We start from the raw sequence: 26313 nt of genomic DNA, 5'->3' as shown, positions 1-26313 counted from the left end.
TGGCTGACCTCACTTATGTGAATATCTCAAACTTCAAAAATGAATGCTGGCACCTTAATGAAAGTTAATTTCAAAATGATATAGGCAAGTTAGTTGTGCTCTCTGTGCAACTCTTTTCCTTAACTGTAAAAGTGGGATAATAATCATGACTGCCTCTTAAGACTGTTGTGCAGATTTAAAGACCTAGTAAGATGGGACTTCCCTGGAGGTTCAGTGGTTAGGACTCAGGGCTTTCACTGTGGTGGCCTAGGTTCAATTCCTGGTTGGGGAACTAAGATCCCACAAAGCTGCACAGCGCCACCAAAAAAAAAAAAAAAGGCTCTATTTTGAACAACTTAGAAGGGAGTGAACCTGATGTGCTCTGGAAAACCACATTTGGGGAGTTCAAATGTGCCTCTGGTGGTAAAGACACAAACACTAAAAATGCATGTGAATGCCTAAAATGTGACTAGAAAAAATACATACGATACACATGATTTTAAATGTGCATATAATGAAATTAACAAATTAAATATTACAAAATTTTGGAGATGTTCAACCCCATCTCTCAAAATTAACACAGTCAGAAGCTTTTCTTAGGTTATTTTATTGTGAACTTATACTTTATATTCTTCTTTAGAAATCCAAACAAAACAATATAAATGAAATAAAAGGTGAAAGTCTCAACCCTGCACATATATAAATATATACTTATCCTCTATTTATTATACCACAATTTGCTTTTTTTTTTTTTAATTGCTAAACTAGGTTTTGATCTTCCAGGGTTTGTAGACCTACTTTTCCCTTTAATGGCTACATAGTATTTTCTAGCATGCTTGTAACCTAATTTATTCAATCCTTATAAGCTACTTCTAATTTTTTGCTATTTTAAACTGAACTGCTATGAATATCCTTACGTGTGTGTTTTTATTTCTGCAGGATATACAGATACGGAAGGGGGCAAACTTGATAGGGCTATTAAGAAAAATTTAGGTGCACAGTTTGTCTTAGAATAAATCTATTGGTGCTAGAAAGAAGACCTGCCAGATAACAGGATAAAATATTAACAAATGCAAGGACAAAGATGGATGAATTTAACTCTGAAAGTATAAAACCTTCTGTATAATCAAAATTCACAAAATCAATATTTCTAAAACAAGAATAAAGAATGAGTAAAATGTTTGTAACAAATATGAAATGTACTGTTATCAGGATCCCAATAACTCAATTGGCGGTAAAAGGAAATTAAAATACTATGAAATTTAAAATAAAATTAATATGGCTATTAATATGTAACTACTGAATTAGAAATTTTATAGAAAAAAAATGAAGATGGTTGAAGCTTAGGGAAAATCTGACAACTGAGGGAAAATCAGTTTGTTTCTACCTATTAAAATCCATACCCCCCCCCAAAATCTATGTTTGTTGACTCATTCATCCTACATTTAGATATTTGTTTGAAGAAATAATTCAAAGAGAAAAGGAAGTATGAGAAGAGGACTTTAAACAAAGTTAATCACTGTAGTATTATTTATAACATCAAAAAAATCTGAAGCCTTGATATCCACAACAGCAAAGCACTTAAGAGGATAGACAGTATAAGAGAGTTCACATAAAATTAAGTAAAAAAAGTAAGGAACAATGGCAATAGTGGCTATATAAAGGTGATAGAATTATGACTGAATATCATTTAGCATTAATGTTTTCTCAATGCATAATATTTTTAAATAGCTAGAGAGTATACAAAGTAACAAGGAAACAAGGTTTCCAAGGCAAACTGTTTGGAGTAATAATTTCCCTGAATGGGACTTGTTTTTCTGAGCATCCTGGGATGCTCCTATCCCTGATTAAATACCAACAGATACCAAGTTCAGGCTGAGTGTCATCAAAATCTTAGTGAACCAAGTTTTCACAACACAAAAATGTGTTACAAACTACAAATGTTCTACCATCGTTACTACAAATGTTCTACCATCAACATCTGCTTTTTATTTACCATAAAGACACATCAGGGCAAAGAGACAAAGTACTAAGTGAAATATAACAAAACAAACTTATTTATGTATTGCTGTATAAGTACTTACCAAGTAATAACTGCAGTATATAAAATATAAGTCCAAAGATACTGTTTGGCTGGTTTAATACACCATCTTTTCCAAAAATGGAACCCAAAAGACCAAATCCTCGACCCCATCTGTAAAATAAAGAAAACCAGTAACCCTATATTTAATAGAGTTTTCTTCTTTTTTAAAAAGGAGAACTATCTGAGCATTTCCTGCCCACATACCCATCTGAATCTCTAAATTGCCAGTTTCTATACAGTCTCTTTTCCAAAAGGTTGAACAAAGCGTTGTTTTTCTGATAGGATTAGTATTTGCAGAGGAAGGGCTCTTTGAATTTTAAGCCAGGGTCTCTTTGAAGCAGCACCACTGACATTCTGGGCTAAATAATTCTTTGTGGTGGAGAGCTGTTCAGTGGGGGGCATTACAGGGTATTTAGAGGTCCCTGGCCTCTGCACCCCCTTCTCCACTAGCTGCGCCTACCAAAAATGTCTTCAGCCATTGCCAAATATCCCCTGGGGGCAAAATCACCCCCAGCTGCAAGTCACTGATGTAAGCTGTCCTATTTCTTCACTCATAGTACATAGAATGAAACTTTTCCTGACCCAGGTCATGCATGAGGAGACATATCCTGGGAACATTATCTTTAAATGTAGACTATCCAAAACTAAAGTTTTTCCTAGAATCTTACCTTACAAGTAAAAAGTTGATGCATTATTTGCCCCATCAGTTTTTATTTTAGTTTAACTGAAAGTTTTGCATTAGACTTTCAATTTTCAGAATCTTTTATTAAAAATTTATTAAACTGATTTAATAAAATTTGACATAAATAATAGACTAACACTTACTTTGGATAAAAACCTTTAACGATAACTTCAACCCTTGTCAACTCCAAATGGCCCCTGCCATCTACGTCTACAAGGATTCAGTCATGTGCTGCCGCAGCTGTTGATTTTCAGCACCCCACAGGACAGGTTTTCAGATAGTCAGATATGTTCAGGAGCTGATTTCATGAGTCCAATTTTTCTATCTCCTCATATCTAGAAAAGCACTAAAATCCTTCATAGTGACAACTGCTCCTGACTAGAAGAAACCTGCAAGAAAATACGTGCTTGACTGCATGTACTGCCCCCAGCCACGGTCATGTTCCCCGGCTGATCTGAAATGCTGCCTGACGGGCTACAGTCCTCACTTTGCCCCAAGTAAAACTTAACTTGCAACATTCACGTTGTGCATTTTTTAAAGTGAGCACTCTGAATGGAAGTGCTTTATAAAATACACAGATGATCCTGTGGATATGTTCCTTGAAAACAATGCAGTAATCCACAGAATGAATATACTATTTCATCCAAGGAATATATGCATAAGGTTTAAAAATCAAATAACACTGAAAGTCTTATAAAACAAAATCGAGATTATTTCCTACTCCAGCCCTCTCTACACTCAGCTCTGATCCCCATAGGCAACCACTTTGATACCTTTTAATTATTTTCCCCTTTTATTTCCACATTTCTAAAGTATATCTTTACATCGCTATTTCTTGATTTATCAATTCTAAATGCTATCTTTTGACATCCTAATATGGTAGAGCAGAAAACTGCTTAAACAAAAACATTTTAACATGGAAAGCTTCAAATGTACACACACAAAGTGAACAGAGCTGGGTAGTAACCTCACGTCCCTATCATGTAGCTGTGAAAATTGCGCCTTTCTTGTTTTATTGCCACCTTTACCCACTAACCACTTGATTATTTTTAATTTTTTTAAGGTAAAATGTATATAAATGCACAAATCTTAACTGTATAATTTTGACCAATACAAATACCTGAGTCACCCTGGTATACAAATTGTAATCATGGTATAGCAATTCTGGAGTATAAAGTAATTCTAGTAGTGTGAAATGAGAGTGTAAGTACCTTTCATTAAAAAAAAAAAACAAAAACCACCTCAACATTATAGATTGCTTCCATCTCTCAAATTAAATTGTTAGCCCCTTTCCAGAAACCTGTTCTCCTCTCTGTCCAGGAGCAAGAAGTACGTGACTGCCTAGGCTTGTACGAATCCAGCCTTGGAACCTTGGTTAGACCTCTGGTCTCCTGGACTGCAGTGCTGTGCTCTTTCCTTTACCCTGCATAACATTATAAAATGACCGGGACTTCCCTGGTGATCCAGTGACTAAGTCTCCATGCTCCCAATGCAGGGGGCCCAGGTTCCATACCTGATCAGGGAACTAGCTCTCACATGCTGTAACTAAAGATCCCCTGGAGAAAGAAATGACAACTCGCTCCAGATTCTTTCCTGGAGAATCCCATGGGCAGAGGAGCCTGGTGGGCTACAGACCATGGCGTTGCAAAGAGCTGGACATGACTGAGCACACATACAAATACAATTAATAATGCTGAGTATAGCTGAATACATTTTGATAAAGCTGATGTAATAACTGTTAGCAAGTCAAGTAACTAGCAAAGTAGACTGGCAATATAAGACTATTTTCCTTGGAAAGGTAAGAACAGATTGTCATTAAAGACACTGTGCTGCACAATTGCAAAGGATGGTGTGAGTCATTAAAAACCCTTAGTGAATCTTTTTCTCAAGTTGGAACATTTGAAAATACTATAGTTTTCTCCCACTTCTAAGTTATACAAAAGTGTATGTGCTACTTTACACTTGGCTTTGTCTTAGTTTCTAGCCGTCTTCTCCTCGTCCCATCTGTATTCAAAATTCTAGTATACCACTTATCTGCAGAGTTGCCCCAAGTACCTTATGGAACAAGATGGGATATTAACCAATTGAGCAAAAAGAAAAGTACTAGTTATACAGCTGTTCATTTTACTTCAGTATGATAACATAAAAGAAGAGATTATGTAATTGATAACTCCTCTTTAATCTTTGACTCTAAAAAAACAGTTCATCTTTGACCCACATAGTAAGTTCCTTGAATATTTTGTATTTGGGTTCGAAACAACCAATACCATTCCCTAAGCTATGATAAGAAATTGCTGAAAGGTTTTTAAACACTCCTAGTTTTGCCAGAAACAACAACTCTTAAAACCAATTGCTCTCCAACCTGGGTATCCTCAGTCGCTGAGGATAAATCTAAGACATTATCTTTGCCTCCTTATCATTCTCTCACAAGTGTATAGGGGAGTCTTCCAAAGGCTACATGCAAATCTCAGGACCTTATGTGAGAATCAACAGTCTTACCTTACAGCAGACATTAAAGAGACTTGCAATAAGAGAAACTATGCAAGTCTTTCCACTATCATGTGTGTGTGTGTGTGTGGGGGGGTCGGGGGAGTTATTATTCGTAATATTTTGTTAACATATAATGGGTTTATTATGTTTCAATGAATGGATGCATATTTAAATAGTTTCTCAGTTTGTAACTTCTAATACAGCCAAAATACCAAATACAGATATAACCCACATAAACAAAGCCTTTTAGGGGTATTCAATAATTATGAAAAGTATAAAGGGGTTCTCCTATCAAAAAGTTTGAAAATCACTGCTTTTGACCAGTTCCTCCCCTCAAAAAAAAACCCAAATCACTAATCAGACAAAATTTTATAAATGGTTGAGATAGAGCAGAAATAGAACAGACAATCCTAACATCTTCGTGGAATCAGAAAAGACTCTGAATAGCCAAAGCAATCTTGAGAAAGAAGGACAAAGCTGGAGGCATCACAGTCTTTGATTTTAAACTATACAAAAAGCTACAACAATCAAATCTGTATGGCAGCTGCATAAAAAGAGACACATAGATCAATGGAACAGAACAGAGGGCCCAGAAATAAACCCACACATATATGGCCAATTAATTTATGATAAAAGAGCCAAGAATATACAGTGCGGAAAGAATAGTCTCTTCAGTAAATGATGTTGGGAAAACTGGACAACTGCATCAAAAGAATGAAACTAGACCACTATATACACCACACACGAAATGAACTCAAAATGGATTAAAGACTTAAATGTAAGAAATGAAGCCATAAAACTCTAGAAGAAACCATACACAGTAAGCTCCCTGACATTAGTCCTGGCAATGAGTTTTTGGATTTAACACCCAAAGCAAAGGCAACGAAAGCAAAAATAAACAAGTGGGACTACATCAAACTAAGCAGCTGCTGCAGGGCAAAAAGAACCATCAAAAAAAGAAAAAAGAAAAGGCAACCTACTGAATGGGAGAAAATATTTCCAAATTATATATCTGATGAGGAGTTAATACCCAAAATACATAAAGAACTCATACAGTGCAATAGCAAAAAATCAAACAATCTGACTTTTAAAATGGGCAGAGGAACTAAATAGACATTCTTCCAAAGAAGACACAGTTGGCCAATAGGTATTTGAAGGTGTTCAACATCACTAGTCATCAGGGAAATGCAAATCAAAACCCCAGTGAGATATCACCTCACACCTGTTAGAATGGCTACTATCAAAAAGACAAGAAATGAGTGTTGGTAAAGATGCGGAGAAAAGAGAACACTTGCTGGTGAGAATGCTTTTTGGTGTAGCCACTGTGGAAAACAGTATGGAGCTTTCTTAAGCAACTAAAAATATCACCACCACACGATCTGGCAGTTCTACGATTGGGTGTTTATCCAAAGAAAACATAAACACTAACTGAGAAAGATGTACCCTTATCTTCACTGTAGCATTATTTACAACAGCCAAGACATGGAAGCAAACTAAAATGTCCATCAGTGGGTGAATGGGTAAAGAAAACTTGGCATATAATAGGTTAGTCAACCATAAAAAAGAGTGGAAGTTTGCTATGTGTAACACCATGGATAGAACTTAAGGGCATGATGCTAAATGAAATAAGTCAGAAAAAGATAGATACTGTATGATCTCACTTATATGTGAGATCTAAAACAACAACAAATAACAAATGAACAAAAACACTGAGTTCATGGGTACAGAGAATAGATTGGTGGTTGCCTCAGGGAGGGAGTGAGCAAAATTGGTGAAGGGAGCAAAAGGCACAGATTTCCAGTTATAAAATGAATAAACCCTGAGGGGGTAATGTACAGTATGCTGGCTACAGTTAAGAATACTGTATTGTATATTTGAAAGTAGCTAGGTAAGTGGCTCTTCAAAGTTCTCATCACAAGAAACAAGATGCTGTGAACTTGTGTACGGTGACGGCTGTTAACCGGGCTTGTTATGGTGATCATTCTGCAATACATGCAGATATCAAGTCAATGCATGGAACCCCTAAAGTGACAGGTCAGTTATACCTCATAAAAGACATAATATGCCTTTCAATAAATTATATTTTTAATTTATTTTTCAAAAAATTATATAAAAGATTCCATGGCTGTAACTTTTTTTTAAAGAAGAAAATAACACATGTTGGTGAGGATGTAGAGATTTGGGAACACCTGTATACTGCTGGTGGATAAAAAGGTGCAGTCACGGAGGAAAACAATTTATTTGTTCCTCAAAAAGTGAAACATGGAATTACCGTATGATTCAGCAATTCCACTCCTAGGTATATACCCCAAATATTTCAAAACAGGTATTCAAGCAAGTACAAGTATACTTGTTCACAACAGCACTATTCACAATAGCCAAAAGGTAAAAACAACTCAATACACAAAACATGGTATATCCATACAAAGGAATGAAGTGCTGATACATGCTACAAGACAGACGAACCTTGAATAATTATGCTAAGTGAAAAATGCCAGACACAAAAGATCACATCCGTATGAGTTTCAGGACAGACAGATCCATAGAGACAGAAAGTAGGCTAGTGGTTGCCAGAGGCGAGAGGAGGGGGGCAGTGAGGAGTGACTGCTTAATGAGTACAATATCTCCTTTGTGGGTAATCAGAATGTTCTGCCGCTAGATGAGGTGATGGATGCGCAACACTGCAAGCGCGCCACATGTCACTGAGTGTACTCTTTAAAATGGTTACCTTTGCACCAGTCTTCCCCGAGGTCTTCCAAAATATGTGAAGAGGCCAGACTCATCTTATGAGGCCAGCACGACCCTGATACCAAAGCAGAAAGAAAAGACACTACCAGAAAACTACAGGTCAATACTCTGATGACTATCGATGCAAAAACTGTCGATAAAATACTAGCAAACCGGGACTTCCCTGGTGGTCCAGTGGGTAAGACTCTGAGCTCCTAATGCAGAGGGCCCGGGTTTGATCCCTGATCAGGGAACTAGATCCCACGTGCTGCAACTAAAAAGATCTCGCATGCTGCAGCTAAGACCCAGTGCAACCAAAACAAGAAAAAATACTAGCAAACCAAAGTCAGCAGCATATTAAAAGGACCATTCACCATGAATCAAGTGGAATTTACATTCAGGATGCAGGGATGATTCAATTTATGCAAATCAGCCAATGTGATACATCACATTAATAGCATGAAAGAAAAAAATCATATAATCTCAACACATAAAAAGCATTTGATAAATTTTACTGCAAACAATCTCTTTCCATCATGGAAAATCTACCAAAGCTCTAAGATCATGACTAAAACATTCAGGAATACAAAATTAGTAAAGAGAGGAAATGACTGAATATAAGAATATAAGGGCTCCCCTAGTATTTTCCTTACTCTGAGGAAGACTTTACTGAGATGCTTGCTTACATACCTCACTTAAAAATACTTTTTTCTTATAAATATACCCAAGACAACTGGACTCTTGCTTTTTTTCCCCTCTTAAATTCCAGCTTGGTTAATGAAGTATATTTTGCCTACAATTTTCTAATTTTAGATCTTATAAGCATGATGTAAGCCTATTGGTATTAGTCTATTTTAGCATTTTAAACTGTATTTTTTGATGTTATACAACTCTTATACAACTCTTGGAAGTACACTTTACTGAAAAAAAAAAAAAACAACAACCAACCAACCAATCTATATAAGCTGCAATCTACAGAAAAATCCAAGTGACTTCCAAAGTTGGCTGGGGGCATTATGACATTATGAAGGGATATGGCAAAAAGTTGGGCATCTTCAAGAAAAATAAGATTGTCTTACAGCAGCTTCAAAATAATCCTACAAACGTAATTTACACAAAGGAAAAGTCTACCCACTGCGGACCTGCTTCCTGCCAGGCATCCAGAGACAGCAGTGCCAAGAGCGAGAGTTTCCGAGTCAGACAAACGTGGTTTTACTATCAACTGGTTTGATGACTTTCAGTGAGTCACTTAACCTTGAACTCTGAATCCCTCATTTGTAGAATGGAGATAATTGCGGCAGCCAATTCACAGGACTGTTGTGAGAAATAACTGTGTTGAGAATAATTATGTAGTGGTTTACCATTTAAAACAAAATTTATTGAAGCATGGTTGATTTATAATGCTATTTAATTTATTAAATAAATGTATTTATTTAAAGAAATGTATTTAATTTCTGCTTACAGCAATGTGACTGAGTTATACATAAGACAATCTGCTACCTGGCATTCTCTCTTCAAGGCAGTTGTTTTGAAATAGCATTTTTCCATCCATAAATATATGTTTACTTTATTGACACTTTTAAATTTTGATTCTAAATACTGTAAAATATTCTATATTTTATAGGTATATTTGTATTACAATTAACTGAACACATCCTTTTTTGGTAAAAGTTGGTGGGTTGTTTCTACCTCTCGTAGTTACAAAAACCATTAAATGAACATATTGCTAAATGTCTGTCTGCATATTGCATTATTTCTATAAGATAAACTACGAAGAAAGAAATGACTTGATCTGATGGCAGAAGCATCCTAAAAAGTATTGTGTTATTAAGCAAAAAGTTGTGCATAAAAGTTACACCAATATATACTTCAGTCCCTGAAATTTATACATCAGTCCCTGAAATATCTTCTTTGAAACAAGCAGAACTGAATTAAGGATATACCTGCCTTTACATTTAAACAGAGAAATATACTCCCAAGTTTAAACTTCTGATTACCTTTATTTACTTGCTTTACTGATATTTTGGAAATTATTTGCTTTTTTCTTAGGTATTTAAATTTCTGTTACCAATAAATGTGTGATCATCTTGCTTTTTAACAATATCAATATTCTTTAAAAACAATTTTAAAATCATCTCTATATGCAAACACATACACAGATATTTGAATTACTCCCGGTTCTTCAAATTTCCACATGGAGATGCCTCCATTTGGGTAACATTCCTGCCTTTTGTCCCAGTCCTTCTCTTCTGTTTCCTCTGAGTTCTTTGATGGATGTCTATGTTTGTCTGTCTCCCATACTGAAGACTTTTCTCAAATGTCTGAGGACCCTTTAGCTCACTTGTAGACAGGCATTAAAAATATGAATGCCAATTTCAGTGCTGGGCAAAAGAGATTATGCCCACCACAGCCTGTCTCCTTCACTGATTACAACTGAAAATTGGAAAGAATACAAAAATCAGCTACCTGAGGACTCTAAAAAGTAAAAACCAGCAAGGGGACAGGTGACAGGAGCTGAAACTTGAACAATCTGTACTGTGGAGTTTTCTGGGGTTTTTCTTCTCTTCTGCCATCTGCCTTTGAACCAAGAGTAGCTCAAGTTGCAGAACTGACCAGGGGTGGTAGACAGCCCCAGAGCCCCTCTTTCTGGCCAGAAGATGAAGAAAAAGGACCCATGTGAGCTGAATAGTGTCGGGGCAACCACAGTTTGCTTCCATATTTATTTTTTTCTCTCCTGGCCTTGCTTAAAAATGAGCAAGAGTTCTGAAACTGAATCTCAGGGATGACAGACCACATAACTCAAATTGACAGAAAACTTGTCTCTGCTTGGAAGAAATGAGAAAAGGGGCCCCTGTGTTCTTAAGCATGGAAAGGGAATCCCTGTTATTTTTTTTCCTCTTTGTTCTCATTACTTTACCCTGAGGGTAAAATCTGCCACATGGAACTCTAAGACAGTGAGGGGGCTAAAATGCTCTGTGAGAAACCTGTCTTTCTAGCCAGAGGAACTAGACACGGAGTTGGGGGGTAAGGTGGGAGGGGGTTGGGACCAGAGGTTGGGAAGAACATCCCAGCAACGGGAGAGTCAGAGAAAGGAACTCCTGATGCTGTGTAACAACTACAAAAGTCCCGGCCTCACCCTTGACTTGAACACGCATGGAACAGAATCAGAGAAGCCCAGCCAAGTCTTTGAAACCGAAACTGCCTAAACCAGCACTTAAGTGCAGACTGACTACTGGGTGGGGCGCGTGAGGGCAAAGGTTTTAAAAATGGAAGTGAGACTGAAACCATCACCCACAGAGGAGACAAAACTTGTAGGTTTAATCTAACTTGATTATCTGTTGAAACAAAACAAAAATCAGCATTCTCAGAAGATCTGAACAGAACCCAGAGTCTAAAAGCAAAATGTTCAAAATACAATGAGCTGAAGATACCTTTCAAAATCACGTGGCATACAATGAACAAAAAATCCAAAAACAAAACAAAACCCCCCAAACTGATCAATTCTCAAGGGAAAAATAAGTCAGTCCTAAAATGGCTTAGATATTGGAGTTATCAGGAAAAAAACATTTAGAACAGTTATATCTGTGCTCCACAGGTGAAGGTAATGAGAAATGACTGGAAAGATGGAAGTTCTCAGAAGAGAAAGAATAACTATAAAACAGAAACTAAATTGAAATTATTTAACGAAACAATGCACTATCTTAAATTAAAAATCCAAGAGAGGAGGTCAAAAGCAGAACAAAGATGGCAAAGAGGAAGATCCAGTGAGCTGAAAGATTAATAGAAATTATCCAGTATTGGGGGATACAGTGGATGGGAATCCACCTGCCAGAGCAGCAGACATGGGTTCAATTCCTGGTCCAGGAAGATTCCACACGCCAAGGAGCAACTTAGCCTGTGTGCACAGCTACTGAGCCCGTGCTCTAGAGCCCTCGAGCTACAACTACTGAGCCTACGTGCCTAGACCCTGTGCTCCACAGCAAGAGAGGCCATGCAATGAGAAGCTCGTGGACTGCAACAAACAGCAGCCCCTGCTTGTCGTAACTCGAGAAAGCCTATGCACAGCAATGAAGACCCAGCAAAACCAAAACAAAATTTTAATTTAAAAAAATGGTAAAGGGGATTTCCCGGGTGGTCCAGTGGTTAAGAATCCACCTTCTAATGCAGGGGACTCGGATTTGATCGCTGGTTAGGGAACTAAGATCCCACATGCTGTGAGGAACCTAAACATGCCTGCTGCAACGACAGAGCACGTGTGCTCTAGAGCCTGAGAGCTGCAATTAGAGAGAAGCCCATGGTCCACAACAAACAGCCTGGGCACCACAATGAAAGATCATGCGTGCCGCAATGAAGACTCCAGGTGCTGTAACTAAGACCCAACACGGCCATAAATAAATAAATATTTTAAAAGGAAGGGGAAAATGAGATTAGATCAGAAATCAATGAAACTGATACAGAAAAACAATAAATGGAATAAAAAGCTGGTAGCTCAGTTGGTAAAGAATCCACCTGCAATGCAGGAGACTCCAGTTTGATTCCTAGGTCAGGAAGATCCACTGGAGAAGCGATAGGCCACCAACTCCAGTATTCTTGGGCTTCACTTGTGACTCAGCTGGTTCTTTGAAATGATCAATAAAATTGATAAATCTCTAGCTATACTTGACAAAGAGAAAAAGAAAGAGAGAGAAGATTAAAAATATCAATATCAAGGAATTCTCTGGCAGGTCAGTAGTTAGGACTCTGTGCTTTCACTGCCAAGGGCCTAGGTTTGATCCCTTGCTGGGGAATTAAGATCCCATAATTTGTGTGCTGTGGCCACACACACACACACACACAGCATCAAAATCAGAAATGAAAGAGGGTATGTATCATTATAGGGGCTTCTCAGATGGCTCAGTGGTAAAGAATCTGCCTGCCAATTCAGGAGATTCGAGAGATGCAGGTTTGATCCCTGAATTGGGAAGATCCCCTGGAGGAGGAAATGGCAACCCACTTCAGTATTCTTGCCTAGAAAATTCCATGGACAGAGGCCTGGCAGGCTATATAGTTCAGGGTGTTGTAAGAGTTGGACACAACTGTGTAACTGAGCACACACATGTATCTCTACAGACAGGTACAGACATTAAAAGGATGCTACAAACAACTCTATGCCTATAAATTTGACAACTTAACTCTCCACATCTAGATGGCTGGACTAAATATAATACCAGTATTATATCAGCACCAATTCTATACAATCTCTTCCAGAAAACACTAGAGGATGCAACATTTCTCAACTCAATCATTTTATGAGACCAGAATTACCGTGATATCAAAGCCAGACAATAACATCACAACAAACAAACCAAAAAGACACTACACTCCTGAAAAGAGACTCAAAAATCCTCAACAAAACACTGTAAATTCAATCCAGCAAAATAGATGAAGGATAACACATCATGTCCAAGGGGGATGAATTGTGAGAATGGAAAGCTAGTTCAACATTCAAAAACCTATCAGTGTGATTCATCATATTAACAGACTAAAGGGAAAAACCACACGATAATCTCAGTAGATGCAGATGATGCACTTGACAAAACACAACATCCATTCATGATTTTTTAAACTATTATTTTATTACTCTTATTTTACTTATTTTTTTGGCCATGCTGTGTGACATGAGGGGTCTTAGTTCCCCAATCAGGGATGGAACCCTTGTGCCTTGCATTGGAAGTGTGGAGTCTTGAACACTGGACCACCAGGAAGTCCCTCGTCCGTGATTTTTAAAATGCCTAACAAACTAGGAAGAGAAGGGATTTTCGTTTATCTAATAAAAGTCACCTACATAAAACCTGTAGCTAACATCACATTCAATGAGGAAAGACTAAAATTTTTCCTCTAAGACTAGGAACAAAATCAAAGACATCTGCTCTCAAAAGGAAAAAAAAAAGATGTCTGCTCTCACCACTTTCAACATTGTACTGGAAGTCCTAGCTGGTGCAATTAGGGAAGAAAATAAAGGCATACCAATTAGAAAGGAAGAAATACAACTCTATTTGCAAGACTACGTGATTGTCTCCATAGAAAATCCCAAGTGAGAGACTGAATATACAAAAGGACAAGAGCAAGATCACATCCAAAAACAACCTTGACCCACACCCTCTGCAACAACCAGTCCAGGAAGGCAGACCGCAGCTTCTGTAGTAACTAATTCCAAACAGCCAGGCCTTGATCAATAACTGCCAGCTTCCCTAACTTTTGCCCCCATTTCCAATTTAGGACCAACCAAAGTCAAATAAGCTCCCCCAACCAACCACAAGGGATGCCCCACTTCTAGTTAGGCCTGCTTCCAGCTTCCCCATGCCAACAATTTCCAATTAAGGCAACCTGAAGCTTTCCCTTCAGGTTCATTATAAAAGTTTTCATACTCTCCTTTTAGATTTCCTTCTGATTCTATGCCAAATGCAAGAAATGGTGGCTGATGCCCTACTTTTTTCTTTTGGATGGTCTTCATTTATTTCCATATCAGGAGTCAACTAAAGGAAATTCCTAGAATTAACAGGTGAGTAAGGTTATGAGGTTATACAACACAGAATCAAAATTTAAAAAATCAACTGTGTTTCTATACACTGTGCTGTGCTGTGCTCAGTCACTTCAGTCATGTCCGACTTTGTGACCTATGGACTGTAGCCCTCCAGGCTCCTCTGTCCACGGGAATTCCGTGATATCAAAGCCAGACAACAACATAAAAACAAACCAAAAAACCACTACACTCCTGAAAACAGACTCAAAGATCCTCAACAAAACACTGAATTCTATCCAGCAAAATACATGAAGGATAACACATCATGACCCACCAGGCTCCTCTGTCCATGGGGATTTTCCAGGTAAGAATACTGGAGTGAGTTGCTGTGCCCTCCTCCAGGGGATCTTGCCAACCCAGGAACTGAACTCTTATCTCCAGCACCTCCTGCATTGCAGGCAGGTTCTTTACTCACTGAGAAGAAGACCATACTTCTATATACTAGAAATTAATTATTGGAAATAAAATTTAAAATGATCGTCTACATAGTACATACACAAAAATAAAGTACATAGGTACAAATCTAACAACATACATGTATTAATAGTACCTGTATGCTGAAAATTATGATAAAATAAAGAAGACCTTCCCTGTGGCTCATCTGGTAAAGAATCCACCTGCAATGCGGGAAACCTGGGTTGGATCCCTGGGTTGGCAAGATCCCCCTGGAGAAGGGAAAGGCTACCCACTCCAGCATTCTGGCCTGGAGAATTCCATGGACTATATAGTCCATGGGGTCACAAAGAGTCAGACATGACTGAGCAACTTTCACATGCTGAAAGTTATGATATAAAGAAGACCTACATAGATGGAGAAAGACTGAAGACTCAAAACGGTTAGGATACTAATGCTGTTCAGACATTAACGCAGATTCAACTCAATTCTAATAAAAATAATAATAACTGAGTTTTTTATAGATAGTGACAAAAATTTATATAGAAAGGTAGAGGAACTAGAAAAAGACAAAATATTTTTTTAAAATAATGCAACTGGAGAACACACACTAATTTCAAGATTGTTATTGTTTAGTTGCTCAGTCATGTCTGACTCTTTGTGACCCCCATGGACTGTAGCCCAGCAGGCTCCTCTGTCCACGGGAATTCTCCAGGTAAGAATACTGGAGTGGGTTGCCATTTCCTACTCCAGAGGATCTTCTTGACTCAGGGATCAAACCCAGGTCTCCTGACTTGCAGGCAGATTCTTTATCGTCTGAGCCACCAGGGAAACTCAAGAATACTGGAGTGGGTAGTCATTCCCTTTTCCAGGGGATCTTCCCTATCCAGGGATACAACCAGTGTCTCCTGTAAAAAGGGAAACTCTTTACCATCTGAGCCATCAGGGAAGCATGGAATTTCTATCATTGGGTATGATTTTGTCAACATCAGATGTTACTATAGATGGGTTATAAAATACAGAGTTAATCATATCATTGTTGTTCAGTCACAAAGTCGTGTCCAACTCTCTGCAACCTCAGGGACTGCAGCATGCCAGGCAGCCCAGCATCTTCACCATATCCTTACAAGCAGTAGGAGACTGGAGGAATTTTTTTTTTCTAAAGAAACATTTTTTTCCTAATATGTTTAGGAGACATTTTTTTAAAAATCCCTCCAGTCTCTACTGCTAGTAAGGGTGTGGTGAAGATGCCTGGCTACTAGCGTTCTTAGAGCTGTGTCCACTTTCCCGTTCTTTCTGTCCTTGTGGTTTTATATAATTTTTTATTCCTTTCCTTGGAATTCTCTGAGGGTACAGAAATACACATGTGCGTAAAATCCATTATGTTTATCTGGAAATCTAAAATTCACTTACTCAAATTTTATCAAATACATATATGCCAAGCAGCAGGTGTCTGAAGCAGCAGGGGGTGTGAAGTTAGCCATATAAATGCATGAAGCACAGTCCGTACCCTCAAGAAGCTTCGTCTTAAAGAACAGAGAGACTTTCCTGTGGTCCAGTGGCTAAGACTCCACGTTCCCAATGCACAAAGGCTGGGTTTGATCCTCGGTCAGGGAATTAGACCCCACGTGCCACAAGTGGGAGTTCACATTTCGCAACTAAGACCTGGCACAGCTAAATAAATAAATACTCAAGAATGGAGAGAAAAATGACATCCAGAAGCATAATGCAAAGTAATAAACACTGTAAAGTAACTATGTACCTAGATGAAGAGGGTTTAATTCTGTCTGGGAGGGTTAACAAGGGAGTATGGCATTGGTATACAGCACCAATCAAAGATCAAAGGGGTCAGAACTGAAAAGAGTAAGGCCAATTAGCAAACCACTATAATAACTTAGGGGAAATATGGTGTGAACTAGGACGCAGAGCACTGAAGATGGATCCAAAAGGTAGTTAGGAAGTACAATGGAGAGGATTTGATAATGTACTGAATTATGGGGGAAGGATGACTGACTCCCAAGTTGCCAGGATGACTGGGTGGACAATGAGGCTCTTTATGAGACAAACACAGGAGTGAGAACGACGGAGGACTGAGTCTAGTTCTGACATTCTGAGTTTTCACGTATCTCGGAGTTACACAGATAATTATGGTTAATAAGCAGCCAAAAGTAAAAAGCTGGAGGTTTATAAACTGGTCTAAAATGCGGGTGTAGAAATGTGGCTCTAAAAAACCACAGCCACAAGAGAGCTCAGGGAGGGTAGTCAGAAAAAAAAGAGCACAGAGAAGAAATCCACAAGGGTGACTGAAAATGGGCAAGAGTGGTAGGAGAGCCAGGGGAGCGCAGTCACAGGAAGACAGGATTCACGGAAAATACCACAGTCAGTATCGAATCGTGAGGAAAAGAGGAGCAAAATACAGAGTACAAAATACTTCTAGAGTTGGCAACTAAGCTAGTGATTAGCAATGACTTAAAAATAACGGGTAGGTACAGCTGTCAATCACCACCCAGCAAATTCATATAAATAAAACTAGGCAGTTGAACATTTGTCTGTTACCAGATTTGCAAAAATTACTAGATAGATTTTCACAAAATTTGAAGACCACATGGCACAAAAAATTTACTAAAGTGTACTGTCAAAGTGACAGTGGTTTCAATGAAAAATATCCTTAGAGGTTTCATTTGCCCAAATGCTGGAAGACTATAACCCCAGGGCCAAATTCAGTCGCATTGCCTGTTTTTGTAAATAAAATTTAAGTAGAACATGACCACTCTCATCTGTACTATCTCTTGCTACAGAGATCATGTGGCCTATAAAATCTAAAATAATTGCTATCGGGCCCTTAAAGAAAAAGTCAGCCACAGGAAAAGACAAATACTGTAATCTAAATATATATGTGTGTATATATAGTATACACATATACTATATATATGTGTATACAGTATGCATATACTGTATACTAAATACTGTAAATATACATACACACATGCATATACAATATATGAACTTATTATATAATATAAATGAACTTATTTACAAGATAGGAACACACTCGCTGATTTGGAGAATGAAATTATGGTTACCAGGAGGAAGCAGGGTGTGGGATAAATTGTTTGGGATTGACACATTCATACTGCTATATTTAAAACAGATAACCAACAAGGACCTACTGTAGAAAGAAAAAGCCAATCTTTGCATTTAACTAGAATAATGTCACTACTGATAAAGATCACACAGTTATAGAACGTAAAGATAAATTGTCCAGCTTAACAGAGGGTAAAGACTAACCAAAAAAAGAAAAATACCAATTGTGAGGCTGCCAGACATTTCACAAACTGGTATTTAGCTCGGTGCATTGGTCATAGCCAAGGGTCTGGCTTTCACTGGTCATAGTCAAGGGCCTGGCTTTGGGTTTCAAAATCTCAAAACCTTGAAAAGCCTTGAGAAGCTACTATTTCCAGCCTCAGTGAGCCACATATGAAAATATTAGCACACTGAGTCTCTACTGGGAAGCCTGCCCTGGCTAAGTCACCCTATCCAAAAGCTCGGAAGAACTGATATATTAAGAACCATCTCACTTCTCCATACCTGAAGGGGAAGCCTTCATAATCAGGAGGAAAAATGTGATAGCCCATCTTTATCTCAGAAAATCTCAGGACCCTTCTCACTATGCCTCTTGTACCTGTCAACCCTTGTACCTGTCAGTGCCAGAAGGTCAAACTTCTTAAATCATCACATTAATCTCACACTGCTCTGTACTTCCCATTAAAATCTAATTTCTCATTCTTCTCCCCTACCTCCCAAACCTCTCACATTATGTCTTCTGAAATTCTGTTCATTGACTTTTAGAAGAGCCTTTTCTGCCTTCGGAGCTCTTCTCTGACAACACAAATTCCTTTACAGCCCATTCAAATGCTGACATAGTTTTGTCTCGTATTCACTTGTTAGAGCCAGGAAGGAAAATACGCTCCTTTCTTCTAATTTTTGCTTTCAGGGCTTTGCTTCTCTTTCTCTCTTCTGAAACTCCCTGCTCCTTGCAGCTGCGTTTCAATACACAAGCCCAGCCATTTCCACCCACCAACTTTATAATCACACAGATGGTTGTACTCTCAGACCCTTATAATCAAGGGAGGCTTTGGCTCCTGGTTCATAGTCTTTCTCTCCTCCCCAGCTCCTATCATCTTTTTAAGAGACTTGGACACCACATAGGTGAATCATCCCACCATATCAACTACCCATTCAGCAACCCCAAGTCAGTTGTCCATCCCCATGATCAAACCTTCCACTTTGCTGTCACCAGAGACAGAGGAGAAAGTGGGACAGAAGCAATATTTGAAGTAATAGATAATTGTTAAGAATCTTCCAAAACTGAAGATGGATACCAAACCAGATTCAAGAGGTGCTGAATTCCAAGCAGGACATTTAAAGAAAAACAGATGCAGGAATATTATAATAAAACTCCAGAAAATGAAAGAAGCAGCCACAGAAGAGGGGAAAACAGACATATTACTCTTAAATCAGCAACAATAATACTGGCGCTAACACCAACAGAAAGGGAAGCTAAAAGACAATGGACTGCCAACTCCTAGCCTAAATATTATTTGAAAATGAAGGGAAAATACTTTCTGAGATGAATGAAACCTAAACATGTTCACTAGAAGACCCACTGTAAAACGAGTTCTTCAGGGAGTTCCCTGGTGGTCCAGTGGTTAGGACTCCATATTGTCACTGCTGAGGGTCCAGGTTCCAGCCCTGGTTGGGGAACTAAGATCCCACAAGCCATGTGGCATGACCTAAATGAATAAGTAGTTGGTTGGATGTGCAATGTGCGATAAAAATGGTTTAAGGTGATACCAAGGTTTTGACTTGAGCTGCTATTTTCTGAGATGTGAAAGAGAAGCCTTTAATCAGAGAGAGACTTCAGTTCTGGAAACATCAAGTTTGAATTGTCTTTTATATATCCAAGTGGAGACATCAGATAGGCAATTGGATTTATGTGTTTATAGTTTGAGGAATTTGGGAGATGTCAGCACATACATGGAGAAGGCAATGGCAACCCACTCCAGTACTCTTCCATGGCGTCTCGAAGAGTCTAACATGACTGAACGACTTCAGTTTCACTTTTCACTTTCATGCACTGGAAAAGGAAATGGCAACCCACTCCAGTATTCTCGCCTGGAGAATTCCAGGGACGGGAGCCTGGTGGGCTGCTGCCTATGGGGTCACACAGAGTCAGACACGACTGACGTGACTTAGCAGCAGCAGCACATACATGGCATTCAAATTCATGAGACAATGACATCACCAAGTGACTTCTGACATAAATGAATCAATTCATCAATCAGTGACTAATAAACATGACTGTAAGTCATCAGAGCTGCCAAGGATGAAAGTGGTAGTTAACTTGGAGACCTGAGCTTCTGTTAGTGGAACAATTATGTTATTTGGGTTTTTAAACCTTCTTTCTTTGCCTTCAGATATTCTCAAATATTACCTTCAAGGAAAAGAATGTATAGGTAACATTAAATATAAGACAAGTTTCTTATTTGTTCTCCAAAGCTGGCAGATTTCCCCTTAACTGGCATCATGTTATCTGCACTGTGTATATACCTTGAAATGGATGCTGTACATGTCTTGTCAAATCCTGCCTGAACAAAGTACCCTTCATGGGGAGTATCTGAAGATCATCCCAAACATTCATCTAAAGGTTTTAATTTGAAATCAAACTGGACTATTAGAAACCTATGTCTTTGGACAGTATTGTCTCTAAGTAAAGCTGCTTGCACCAAGTTTCAGGTTGGCATTATGTCTGGAGGGAAAAGTCATGTGAACTCCTTTACAATTGACCCTTGAATAACATAGGTTTAAACTATGCAGGTTTATATGCAGACATTTTTTTCAATAAATACATGGAGTACCACATGATCTGAGACTGGCTGAATCTGAGGATGTGGAAGCACCACTGCAAAGGGCTAACAGAGGGACTTGAGCGTCTGCGGGTTTTACAGTCTATGGTAGGTCCTGGAGCCAATCCCCTGCGTATACTGAGGGAACACCTGTAATTTGTTTCTTACAGGCATGTTGCTGCGAATACTGCCTATATATTTCTGCATCCTTTATGTGAAATCCTACAAAAGATTTCTTTTATAGTTAATGGGGGAAAAAACTGCCTCCCTTGATGAGTTATAGGCAATGTTTTGTGTTATTTTTTTAAGGCGAGACTGCCGTGAAGTATATAATGTTTGGTCCCATTTATATTGATATTCTAGAACAAGTAAAACTATAGTAAGAAAAAAAGAAACACCCACGCCAGTGGTTATCTCTGAAATGTTGGGGGGGAGGGAAGGGGTTGACTGGCCAGAGACATAATGAAACTTTCCAAGGTTGGGGTAATGCTCTACATGATTTCTCAACTGGGGCACTACTGACAAAGAATCGTGAGTGGACTCTACCCACTAGATGTCAGCACTACGCCGCCCAGCTGGGACAACCAAAAATAACTCCAGAAACTGTCAAATCTCCCCTTGGAGGCAAAACCGCCGCTAAATGAACACAACTGCCCTATATCTTGACAGATTTGACTTACATAGACATATACATTTGTCAAAATTCAGAGAATATCCATTTGAAATCTGTGTATTTCATCATATGTGTATTTTAGCTCAAAAGAAAACAGACCATAAACAAACAGTGAATTCCAGTTAATGATGTGTATGTGGAAGTTTTGGGGAGAAAGGTTTTAGTGATGGCTGGATAGAAGTGTAGACATTTGTACAGGCATGTAATAAGTACAAGTATAGTAAAATGTTAATGGAAGAATCTAAGTGGTGGGTATACAGGTACTCAAATTCTTTAATATTTTCTGAATGCTTGAAAATTCTTGTAATAAAATGGTGGCTTATTCTCACCCATTTCATCACACATTCTTATCGATCACATACATCAGAACACATCTGATGGCGCCAGTTCAGAAACATGGGGGTTAAGTATGCACTAAAAAGGGTCAGCTGCAAGCACTGTGATCTTAGGAAGAGCCACAGGTTACACCACATAGTGGCTCTTGATGGCTACTTGCGGAAGAAACAGTACCTGGCAGCTCCACCAACATTGAGAAGTTGCATCTGCACCTTCACGCCTTAGAAACAGCTCTCAGGACTGCCCTGGTGGCCCAGTGGTTAAGAATCTGCCTGCTAATGAAGGGGACTTGGGTTTGATCCCTGGTCTGGGAAGATCGCACATGCCACAGGGCAACTAAGCCCATGAGCCACAACTACTGAGCCCGTGCTCCGCATCAAGAGAAGCCACTGCAATGAGAGGCCCGCACACCGCAGTTGCAGAAAGCCCATGGGCAGCAAAGACGACCCAGCACAGCCAAAAGAGAACAGCTCATATCTACTTTTAAGTGTTCTGAAATTCCAGTTAAAACAATAGATGCCTGCACATTTTTTCATGAAAGCACTGCAAATATTTGAAAATTGAAATATAATAATCACTAAATATAAAGTACAGTGTTTCTTGCCTTAATATTACATTATGGGATTATATCTCAACAGTGTGTAATAGGGCTTCCTGGTGGCTCAGTTGGTAAAGAATCTACCTGCAATGCAGGCGACTCGGGCTCGATCCCTGGGTCGGGAAAATCCCCTGAAGAAGGGGATGGCTCTCTGTTCCAGTGTTCTTGTCTGGAGAATCCCATGGACAGAGGAGCCTGGCGGGCTACAGTCCATACAGTCACAGAGTCAGACACAGCCGAGCAACTTAGCACATTCAGTGCGTAATAGGCTCTGTTGTGCCATGTAATGGGTATCAAGTAAATCTTTAAAAAGATGCAATGAAGCTGGTTATTTCCAACAGATTTAAGTATCAGTGCACATTAAGCCTACAACTCTACTAGAGGTCCACCACTACTGAAAGCATGGATCACACAGTGATGGTCTATGAACTATCTGCTATGGATCTGTGATGAGATCAGTTTAAAAACTGAAAGTGAGCACTTAGAAAATTTTATAGACATTGGACATTGCCATGACATCAAAGTACATGATTAGCGGATTTGTCTTGATGAAGAAAATACAGACAGATCCAAGTGTTATCAGACTTACGTGACGAATTGCATCTGGCATAACATGCACTAGTGAAGCACAGTATAACAAAGTTTCATGTGACATTTTAAGGTTACTTTGTTAACTACCTAAAAGATTTATAAAAACCTGAGAAAATACACAGGTTTACTCATTTTTATAACTAGTTAATTTTATAACAGTTCATTCTTAATCATGCTTTTTAAATTATAATACCATTAGCTAAATGAGAGAAGTGAAATTTATATGAATTTTGACCGAATTTATACGTGGGTAAACAAGCTTCAGTAGATTTTTCAGCAACATTTTAGCGGAAAAGACATCTTTTCTGAATGTGCCCGTATCTGCAAAGCAAACGCAGGTAAAGGAAGTGATTCCAAACAGATGTAGATCAAAAAGAAGCCTTCTTTCCCTCAAGAGTATGATCCCTTATATACCAAGTTCAGTTCTGTAGCCTTTTTTTTTAAGTCACTCAGTTGTGTTTGACTCTTAGCAACCCCACGGACTGTAGCCTGCCAGGCTCCTCTGTCCATGGAATTCTCCAGGCCAAAATACTGGAGTGAGTAGCCATTCCCTTCTCCAGGAGATAGTCCCAACCCAGGGATTGAATCTAGGTCTTCTGCATTATAGATGGATTCTTTACCATCTGAGCCACCAGGGAAGCCCCATATCATCAATTTGTAGCCATAACTGATGGTAAAGTGTTATCAACATGTGTGTTAACTGCAGAGATATACTAGTTAATGGAGCAACAAAAATACCAAAATTTAAGGAGCACTCACAAAGTCAGCGAAGAGCCAGCTCATTGGAAAAGACCCTGATGCTGGGAAAGATTGAAGGCAAAAAGAGAAGAGGGAAGCAGAGGATGAGATGGTTAAATAGCATCACCGACTCAATGGACGTGAACTTGAGCAAACTCTGGGAGATAGTGCAATGTCAACAGGGAAGCCTAGCTTGCTGCAGCCCGTTGGCTCTCAGAGAATTAGACATGACTTAGTGACTGAACAACACTTAACAAAAATACACAAAAATAAGTTCAGAGCCAAAAGAATTTTCTGAAAGAGCACTGAATTAGGCTAACAAAAGCACATATTCAATATTTTCTCAATAAATGTTGGTTTTAGAGGCTTCCTATTCTTGCACTTCGGATTGCAAGACTAAAATGCTAAATACAATTGTTAAAAGACAAATGAACAATTACATCAAAGATATTCGCTTGGAAACATTGCCTCAATCCACACTTTCCAATGAAATTTTAAAATTTAATTTTCCAACCCAGTAGCATCCATAGATAGTAAATGTAATAGAACTAAAACTATTTCTTTCACTTAAATACAATTTAACTGTTCACTATATAAACTACTGGAATTGGCTACTCTTGAATGGTAAAGGATACATTTGAGATTACAGCACTTGTTTTTGGATGAAACTCTAAATGAATATCCTGAGCTTGATGACATTGCCTTCAGTATCTGTTCTTCCAGTCCCATCAACATAACTCAGTAAAGATGGTTTCTCTACTTGAGTATTGTTAAATCAAAGCACAACAGATTAGCTATATGTTATTACCTGAAAGTAGTGCTGTCTTCAACCTAGATAAGTTAACAAGCAAGAAGTGAGCTTATCACATTAAAACTTTAAACACTGGACTTCTCCGGTGGTCCAGTAAGAATCCACCTGCCAATTTAAGAACATGGATTAAATCCGTGGCCTGGGAAGGGTTGATCCCACATGCCATGGGGCAACTAAGCCCGTGTGCCCCAACCACTGAGCCCGTTCACCCTAGAGTCTGTGCTCTGCAACAAGAGAAGCCACTGTAACGAGAAGCCCACGTACCACAACTAGAGAGTAGCCCCTGCTGGCCACAACTAGAGAAAACCCACATGCAGCAATGAAGACAGCTCAGCCAAGGACAATAAATAAAAATTTTAAAAAAAATTTTAAATATTGATAAGCAGTGTTTGTTCAAGGTGTACGTTAGGTATTTAGAATACCTAATTGCTACTGCATAACTTTTAAAAGTTACAACTACAAAATTACATTAAGAACATAACAGAGAAATTCACCACATTGACTACACAGGCAGTTTTGTTTTTGTAACTCTTTGTATTCTGTTATTTACTGCCTATATTAATCATTAAAATATAATTTTGTAAGATGATTAAACTACATGAGCTTGTATTTAGCATGTTTGTTGTTTTGTTGTTTTCACCTATTTTTTAATAATTCACTTCGCACAAATATTGGTCCATAATTGACTGGAAATCTCACTCTTCCTTCACCACAGTTCGTGAAACATTGGGCTAACTTTGAGTAGATACTTGTGTCCTGAGTGTCAACAGAGTAAATTCATGTATATTCTGAACATATCTTTATTGAGATTTTGCAAACACCTAAATTAAACCTAAACACCTAAAGTAAACCTAAATTTTTAAATATGTTGAAATCTGATGGGTAGAGGAAAATATTTTAACCAGCTGTGGGTCTTGCCTGGAAAATCCCTTGGACAGAGTAGCCTGGAGGGCTGCAGTCCATGGGGTCGCTGAGGGTCAGACATGACTAAGCGACTTCACTTTCACTTTTCACTTTCCTGCATTGGAGAAGGAAATGGCAACCCACTCCAGTGTTCTTGCCTGGAGAATCCCAGGGACAGGGGAGCCTGGTGGGCTGCCATCTGTGGGGTCGCACAGAGTCGGACACGACTGAAGTGACTTAGCAGTAGCAGTGGGTATTTATGTGCAAAGTATTCATGGACCCCAGGTAGCAAAGGAGTTATTAGGCCTGATATATTGCTTGTTTTCACAATAAATAATGAAAGCATGGACTAGAGCACATTTTCATATTTAATCCAAAATCCATTGAAACTGATGTCTCTGACAGTGGGGTGGGGGTTGGGGTTGGGGGGACAAGGAAGATTCTCCAAAGAACAAAACCTATCCAGTTTAGCATAATAAGCTGAACAAAATTGTCTTTGGAAATATCAAAGTGTTCTGATTTTAATCTCAGACTCCCTGAAGTTTAAGTGAATTTGAACTTTATTAAACACCTGGTTCAGAGATTGGTAGATCATTAGCCTAGCTAATATTGATGAAAATATTAGACCTTTCGACCACGATTAAAATACAAAACAAAACACAAAACCAGTGGTGTTCACAGTGGTGTATGTTGCCAGTAATCAAAACTGAACACCAGGAAGTCTACTGTGGGTCATTCTGTAATGTGAAAGCCAAGCCATTCTTTCCAGACAGTTATCAGGATTGGGAAAGAGGATGCTGAAATCACTAGAAATACTGCTACCAGGAACAGTTTCCAGGTA

General features: G+C 38.6%; 1 protein-coding gene across 2 annotated transcripts in view; it reads right to left on the bottom strand.

The window, feature by feature from the left end:
• The window catches only part of VKORC1L1 (vitamin K epoxide reductase complex subunit 1 like 1), a 54563-nt gene that overhangs the window by 5694 nt on the left and 22556 nt on the right, over positions 1-26313 (bottom strand). Inside the window, exon 2 of one of the 2 annotated variants that reach the window (XM_027961936.2) lies at positions 2064-2173. The exons of the other annotated variant lie outside the window; for it this stretch is intronic. Within the exon in view, the coding sequence (XP_027817737.1) occupies positions 2064-2173 (110 nt within the window). The remainder of the gene's footprint in view (positions 1-2063; positions 2174-26313) is intronic. 2 annotated transcript variants of the gene reach the window in all.

This window comes from Ovis aries, chromosome 24 (genome assembly GCF_016772045.2).
Source record: "Ovis aries strain OAR_USU_Benz2616 breed Rambouillet chromosome 24, ARS-UI_Ramb_v3.0, whole genome shotgun sequence".
In the NCBI taxonomy this organism is placed as follows: Eukaryota; Metazoa; Chordata; class Mammalia; order Artiodactyla; family Bovidae; genus Ovis; species Ovis aries.
The sequence above is the reverse complement of the archived record's forward strand: the minus strand, read 5'-3'. Positions and strand labels throughout refer to the sequence as shown.